Source organism: Triticum aestivum, chromosome 5A (assembly GCF_018294505.1).
Source record: "Triticum aestivum cultivar Chinese Spring chromosome 5A, IWGSC CS RefSeq v2.1, whole genome shotgun sequence".
NCBI lineage: Eukaryota > Viridiplantae > Streptophyta > Magnoliopsida > Poales > Poaceae > Triticum > Triticum aestivum.
Genome location: NC_057806.1, coordinates 42,016,963 through 42,025,109, shown reverse-complemented (window position 1 = coordinate 42,025,109; position 8,147 = coordinate 42,016,963). Strand labels below are relative to the sequence as shown.

General features: G+C 49.9%; 1 protein-coding gene across 1 annotated transcript; it reads left to right on the top strand.

Annotated features, from left to right (window-relative positions):
- The first annotated feature begins 925 nt into the window (after positions 1 to 925).
- On the top strand, positions 926 to 5,463 carry LOC123102195 (pectinesterase). The gene is made up of 2 exons (XM_044523500.1): positions 926 to 2,025; positions 4,486 to 5,463. The coding sequence occupies exons 1-2, from the start codon at positions 996 to 998 to the stop codon at positions 5,175 to 5,177; spliced, it is 1,722 nt and encodes a 573-aa protein (XP_044379435.1). The 5' UTR covers positions 926 to 995; the 3' UTR covers positions 5,178 to 5,463.
- The last annotated feature ends 2,684 nt before the right edge of the window (positions 5,464 to 8,147 follow it).

The window sequence follows — 8,147 nt, the reverse complement described above, 5'->3', positions numbered from 1 at the left end:
AACGAGCAGCTTCTTCTTCGGATCGACGGCGTCCTCCGGCATTAGCTTGGGTTGAACCTTCCTATGACATCTCCGCAGTCAGGGCGCTTCGATTCATGAAGGAATCCGACTTCGGCGGGCAACCTTACAGAGTTGTAGCGATAGCGGGCTCACCTGCGGTGGAACTGACGATTCTGACGGCCTCGGCTCCATGGAATCTGTGGGTGAGACCGGCGGGACTGCGGGTTGGCATTGACGGTTGATTCCGCCAGCGTGGAGTCGACGACACTGACTATGACGACGACAGTGAGGGTTGAGTTGACGCAACGAGGTGGGTACGGCGGCCGAGCAAATATACTCATCTGCCCCGCATCCCGATTATATTTGGCTGGTGAGGCTGCTTTTTAGGGAGCGAAAAAGCTATATTTTTAAGGATTATATGCTTTAGGGGATGTGCTAGCTAATGCTTAACTCCATAAAACACACATTTGCTCCTCAAATATAGACTTTAGAGGATTTGTTAAAGATGCCCTTAGTAACTCATAATATAACATCTACTCCCTCTATCAAAATCTAACACGCTTTGATACAAATGGAGTATCAAAAGTCTTATATTTTGATACAAATGGAGTACTTACAAAAAAACTCATAATGTGACATAAAAAAACTCATAATATAACATCAAAGGCATGCATACAGTAAGTTTGGTAACTACTCCTACTAGTAGAATGTCAGTGTCATCTTGTAAGGAAATCAATCAATGGCCAACAATGAAACAATTATCGATACTACTACTAGCGGAATGTCGCGTTAATTCGTCAACTGTGCGACGCCTTGATCTGGACCACGGATGGTTTTCTTGATCCAACGGCTAGGAGCATCCAAGGCAGCCAGCTCCCTCCAAATACAAAAGATTCTGGCCTTCCACAAGTACATATAGGCACTAGCCATACTAGCGTCCATCCTCAGTCTCACACTCTTTGGCAGTCCCGTCGAGTCGTGTCGTCCACATCACAATGTCACCCTTGTACTGCCACGGGAAACCAAGGCCTCTCCTCCTCCTCCTCCTCCTCGCGGTCACCCTCACACTACTCGCCGCCGCAGCCACGGCCGAGGATGTCTCCTCCGGCACGGCCCCCTTCTACCCCTCCGCGGAGGCGGCCGCGGCGGCGCACTGCGAAGGCACGCTGTACCCGGAGCTGTGCCTGTCCACGCTCGCCGACATCCCGGACCTCCACAAGAAGCCGCTCCCGGACGTGATCTGCGCGGCCGTCAACCGCACCGAGACCGAGGTGACCACCATGTCCGCCAACTGCTCCGCCTACCTTCACAGGAGGTCCCTCACGTCGCGCGACCACCTCGCCGTCATGGACTGCATGGAGCTCCTCGACACCACCATGGACGAGCTGGTGGCCACCACGGCCGACCTGCAGTCGCCGTCCGCGGCCAGGCGGCCGACCATGGAGCACGCCGTGACGGTGCTCTCGGCGGCCATCACCAACCAGCAGACCTGCCTGGAGGGCTTCTCGTACCAGAAGGGCGGCGAGGTGCGGCGCTACATGGAGCCCGGCATCCGGCACATCGCCAAGATGGTCAGCAACTCGCTGGCCATGGCCAAGAAGATGCCCGGTGCCGGGGCTGGCGGCTCTAAGCCTTCACCGTCGACGGAGGAAACGGAAAGCGTCGCGGCGCGGCAGCCGTTCACGGGGTACGGGCAGGTGGTGAAGGGCGGGTTCCCGCGGTGGGTGAGGCCCGGGGACCGGCGGCTGCTGCAGGCGCCGGCGTCGGGCATCCAGGCGAACGCGGTGGTGGCCAAGGACGGGAGCGGGGGGTTCACGACGGTGTCGGCCGCGGTGGCGGCGGCGCCGGCCAACTCGAAGAGCAGGTACGTGATCTACATCAAGGCCGGGGCGTACATGGAGAACGTGGAGGTGGGGAAGAGCCACAAGAACCTCATGTTCATGGGCGACGGCATGGGCAAGACGGTGATCAAGGCCAGCCTCAACGTCGTCGACGGCTCCACCACCTTCCGCTCCGCCACAGTCGGTGAGTGAAGTGATACTGCATTGCACCGAATGAATGATTAACATGCTAAATTACTATTACTATTACTATTACCGTTCATGGCAAACTCCTCCGTCCGTGCACTAGCTAGCTAGCAGAGACGTTGTCAGTCTGATCGATCCATTACTCATACCCGGGGGGCGTGTCAAGTCATGCGTGTCTATCCAAGAGCTAAATGCTGGGCTGCCGCTGTAGGAATTTACGCACACCAACTGCACCGCACGTGGTCCGGTCCTGTATAATGGTACAGCGTCGAACGCATACACTGTTACGTGTTTGTCTATAATGGCGTTCCGATCGATCGAATGGGTTGGCTTTTAAACTGAGATCCGGTGAGAGAGATCTGCCTTCACCGTTTTTTTTTTTTTTTTGAGAATAATCTGCCTTCACCGTCGGCAGTGCACTCTCTTGTGCATGCATGCATGCATGCGCTCTTCCTATAGCTAGTGGCCAATGGACCCGTGCGTTGCAGATCAGGCGGCCGGCAATGACTGCTGGGTCGGTAGATAAGATCAAAGCTAGCTAGCTGGGCCTGCACCTCTAGCTAGCTCCAAGTGACTATTTAGTGGCATTGATGTGCGTACAGTGCGTCCGTGATCCATGTCGGTGGAACCATAACTTGCCTCCTTGTATGCGTCGCGTCGGTGCCTGCATGCAGTCAGTGCAGGGCACACTACTAGCTACTCCGGTCCTGGAGTACGACCACAATTAAGCCACATCCCACAGACCCACAATTAAGCGGGTAGCTTCTGCGCGCAGTGGCCGGTGGTCAGGGCCAAGAGCACCAATACACGAGTAGAGTTACCCGCTGGTACACGAGCAGAGCAAATGGAGCATGCGCGATGCTTGGTCTCGTCTCATTTCGGTGGTACGTACGTAGTGGCTGTACATGAGCGGTAGGCCGGTAGGGGGGGCTGGAATTAAAACGTGCATGCATGCATACCGGAGGAACGAGTCGTGCAGAACAGCAAGCCCACATGCATGCACTCCCCGCTAGCAAGCTCCGCTAGGGAGGGACACCACCACAAATTCAGGAATTCAATCATGTACTGTGACGGAGATCTATCCATACCATCCATGCATCTAGCCAGTAGCTAGTACTAGTAGTACTATCTCACTAGCTGTCCGGCCAGTACGTACTGTACGTATAATTGCTAGCACATGGCTGCTTGTACAAATGGACTGCACATAGCCAGTAGCTGCAACCACCTCCAACCAATCAACCGCGCATTATAGTAGCATCATTTAATTAATTAACCCGGCCCCGTATATGTGCCCTAGCTATTTTCCTTTTGAAGTCGTGTTCCTGAGGGCTTTGAACCATTAAAAAGGTCAAAAGAGAATGCTCGGTTAATTTGTGAAACCCAGGCAAAAATAGTTACTAGGGAGTAGTACAATACATCTGCCAAACGCGTCAAGAATCGGGCATGCATCTATGTCGTGGTAACAAGAAGGGAGTGACGCGTCGGAAACCTAGCAATAGCACCCTGGTAACCGGATGCGCCCGTGATTGCGCTACTGCTTGTTAATTAGTAGCAGGCTGCAGCAAGGCAACAAGGCCAAGATCACAAGAGCATGTCATATGTAGGATCGAATCCGACTAACAGCGGCGGCAGGCGGCAAACGCACGCCCCTGCGACTGTTCCAAACGTACCCCGCCAAGCCAAGGATATATTTATCAATCATACGTACGTACGTTTCCGATCAGCGCCAAGAGCTCAAGCTGCTGCTGTTCCCTTTGTTCCGATCTGCACCGCGCACTGCACACTGCACACTGCACACTGCACAGTATATGAAGTCGGTGTCAATTTGTCGCTGTCGTCGTCGGTGGAACAACAGGGTAGGACGAGCGCGGCGGTGACCACACGGGCGGCCGGGCGGGCCTCGCCGTGATTGTTGCGTTGCGCGTGGCCGCTCACAGGCTGCATGGCATGCATGTGCATGTGAGGCGACGCTCTCCATGCAGCTAGCGTCGGTTCATCCATCCCATTCGCCCGTTCTGGCAGGACGTGGACGTGCATGGCTGGCCCAAAAACACAGTTAAGCTGAGGAAAGAGACAGCCTGTTCATTCGTTGTGGTTTTTGCGTGTGAAAAATCTAAATGCACCGGAAGAAGAAGGTTGCGTATATGATACTAGTCTATGATAGTACCCAGTCAAGATGGTACACTAAGCATTGCCACTTAAAAATTGGTGTAATGCAGTTCAACAAGAATTGTTTTTCAGAACGTTCATATTCTAATTAATGATATAAATTGAAACTAAAAATACTTATGATTCATTGTATACTATATAGTTGGAAATATATAGTATTTGAAGTAGCATAATAGAACCATATGTGGTTGCATCTTGAGGTAGGGTTTTCCACATGCATATGTTGGAGTCGACCTTTTCACGGCATAGGTAATAACTAATGTCCATGTTGCATTCGGTAATGTTGCAGCTGTGGTGGGCAGCAACTTCCTGGCCCGCGACCTCACCATCGAGAACGCGGCCGGCCCGTCCAAGCACCAGGCGGTGGCGCTCCGCGTCGGCGCCGACCTCTCGGCGTTCTACCGCTGCAGCTTCGTGGGCTACCAGGACACCCTCTACGTGCACTCGCTCCGGCAGTTCTTCCGCGAGTGCGACATCTACGGCACCATCGACTTCGTCTTCGGCAACTCCGCCGCCGTGCTCCAGAGCTGCAACCTCTACGCGCGCCGGCCCCTCCCTAACCAGAGCAACATCTACACGGCGCAGGGCCGGACGGACCCCAACCAGAACACCGGCATCTCCGTCCAGAAGAGCAAGGTGGCCGCCGCCTCCGACCTCGCCGCCGTGCAGTCCAGCTTCAAGACCTACCTGGGCCGGCCGTGGAAGCAGTACTCGCGCACCGTCTTCATCCAGTCGGAGCTCGACAGCGTCGTCGACCCCGCCGGCTGGCTCGCGTGGGACGGCACCTTCGCGCTCGACACGCTATACTACGCCGAGTACCAGAACACGGGGCCCGGCGCCGGCACGTCCGGCCGGGTGTCGTGGATGGGGTACCGTGGCATCATTAGCGCGTCTGAGGCCAGCACCTTCACGGTGGGGTCCTTCATCGACGGCGACGTCTGGCTCGCCGGCACGTCCATCCCATTCTCCGGCGGGTTGTGACCGACCAATTCTATCACAAAGCACCCAGTCTTGTACGTGTTCGAATACATCGAATTATTACCCCAGTGGAGGGACGCCTGCCTGATTCTTCTATTAGTTTTGTGGCATTTTTTCACCGCAATAAGTTTTGTGGCTTATGTGTTTGGTTATTGTTTATGTGGTTTGGTTAACTAGCCAAGTGCCTCGGGCAATTGTGCGGGAAATGTCACCCTTCTGTTTATTTTAGTTTTGACACGTATAAATGTATACTATTGTGCTATCTAAGAAATAATATATTCAAAATGTATATTACTGGGGCTTCACAATATTTTTGGGCGGATTGGGGCTCAGCTTAAGCAGATATTTTGGTACAGCTCTTCCAGTATCAAATTTTTATCGGAAAAAGGGGCTTGTGTTGGAGATACTCTTATATTTAAAGTTCTTTGCAACTAGCACAACACAACGCACCTTTAACGACACATATCTCTTGTGGTTCTGGCTGTACTATACGTTTGCCCGAATCAGGACAGCATCACGGCTATATTTGACCTCCGCTTGTGATAGAACACATCACTGACAATTTTTTTGACATCACAGACATGCTATGGTTCACCACAATGCCCGAACTTATTGAACATATATGCATGTTGTTAGAATCACGTCCATCCGTCGAAGAGGAGTAATCACACAAGCACAAGAAACAATACCCAGATTTTTTAACGAGGCTTATCCCCGGGGCATGATTACACGTTTCTCTCCATGTACTAAGCTCAGTGAGGCCATCAGACAGGTTTTCGATCGCTGCCCCGTGACCGGTCCGGTCACCCCTGCCACGAGTACCCGGTCCGTTCCTCTCGTGATATTTGTCCAACCTATCAGTTTATGTCTAGTCTATTTGACTACCTATGATGCCCTTATATAATAAGCCCGGTTACACATGCTCTACACTAACAGTTAACCCTTCGCTTATTACAAGTCCAACTGTAGCACAACTCATGCACATAATATTTTACACATATTTGAACACATGTTATACAACAAACAATAAGCAGCACAACTCTTTCACATGTAAACTCTAATCACGACTATCGAGGGTAGCTCACGGACAACACAAACTCTTCTTCTCTACTAGATTGCCTACTCATGTTCTCCAAGCTTGTCCTTCTTATAAGCGATGTATATCTTGTTGCCGAATAACTCCTATCATTTAATTTGTTTCTGCTTGAAAATCGTCCCTATGACGATCATGCTCCTCGAGTTGTTGAAAGGATTCTAGTGTCATCTCCACTGACTTATGGTTGGTCATGCCTTTACTCTTAGCTTTGTACATGACACAACTAGAGCGGCTACTTCTTCAACTTGGCTACCTTCCTCCTCCCTGACTTGTGAATCCAATTTCTCTACCAATTTATCTTCTGCATGTAGTTCAATGAACTGTGCAGCAAGCCCATCACCTTTAGAAGATTTGTACATAATTGGCATTTGCCTTGTAAGCAACTCAATAAGGATTACTCCAAAACTATAAACATCACTTTTTTCTGTTAGCCGACCATGGTAAAAGTATGTGGGATCTAAATATCCTAAAGTGCCTTGCACCGTGGATGTTATCCATGTGTGGTCCTTGGGAGTGTGCCTTGAAGCTCCAAAGTCAGACACCTTTGTTGTCAACGCATCATCAAGAAGTATATTAGTAGACTTGATATCTCTATGTATTACGGGGACAGAAATACTAGAGTGAAGGTAAGCAAGAGCTTTGGCAATTTCTGTTGCAATCCTTAATATGTCTTGCCAACGTATTGATCTTAGTGGTTTCTTGTGAAGATAACCACATAGGGTTCCATTGGAAATGAACTCATAAGCCAACAAAGGAACTTCTGTCTCAAGGCAACATCCAAAAAGCTTTACGATGTTCCTATGATTGATCTGTGAGAGTATGGAAACTTCATTTATAAACTCGTTAATCTCTCTCTTGACCACAATATTTGACTTTTTGATGGCAACAACATGCAAACCTGACAAAATTCCTTTGTACACAGTACCATGACCTCCACCACCAAGCTTACGAGTTGGATGAAAGTTGTTTGTGGCCTTTTGCAGTTCTCTTAGAGGGATGATCATTCTCTCTGCAATGTCTGACCTATGTGATACCAATTGTTGCAACAGTTGTCCACGATTTTGATTGAAGAATTTCTGTCTCAACTTTTTGCTTTGATGCTTAAACTTGTGGATTATTATCTTTGAGCCGAGAAATAAATAAAAGTAGAATAGTTGGGCCACTAGAAACTGATAGACCAATGATTAAACCTGCAAACAAAAAGATTGGTGGAGCGTGAGTTTAGGGTTTGGGATGCCATAACTCAAATAGGCGAGGGAAGAGATACGAGGTTGATTTTAGGGGTTGAAGTCTTAGTAATGGGAGAGATACCAGCTGTGGGACCGGTAGACCTATAATCAATTGTTCATACTAGATTCAGATTCCTAAAAGTTTGAAGGATTGAGAAAAAAAATGATCGCATATTGAAGTAACATTTACTTTGGGTGGGTGGGCAGCCCAACAGATTCGTTGGTTTTTCTAGCCAGTCCCCCGCACTCGCTTATCTCAAGATTTCCTCCATTGCCTCAAAAAATAGAAAGATTTGGAAGAACCCTAGGCATACGACACGGCGAACGCAAACCATGGTCTAAGATTCGATCGCTCTACCAAGTGTCCTATGGCTGGACTGCGGCAGGGACATATAGTGACATACCCGCTTGGCGTGGACAAAACGCCGACGAGTGGTTCGGCACAACAGTTTTCTCAAGAAACGCACCAGCGATCACGGCAGCCTTGCGAGCTACTATGTTAGTTTGAATGTACTCTCAGCGCCACACCTGAGTGTCGCAAGCAAGTACACTTGGTACTTAAAACACAGGAGCTTGGTTTATAAAATATTTGTAACATAGCCTACTATTTCTATTTTTCCTATATATTAGATGCAAAAGAATCAGCCA

What these genes read in the sequence shown, in the direction of transcription:
- LOC123102195 (XM_044523500.1), top strand. Translation starts at nt 996, where the DNA reads ATGTCACCCTTGTACTGCCACGGGAAACCAAGGCCTCTCCTCCTCCTC. An exon ending in CTTCCGCTCCGCCACAGTCG is followed by an intron (nt 2,026 to 4,485) that starts GTGAGTGAAGTG and finishes GTAATGTTGCAG; the next exon opens with CTGTGGTGGGCAGCAACTTC.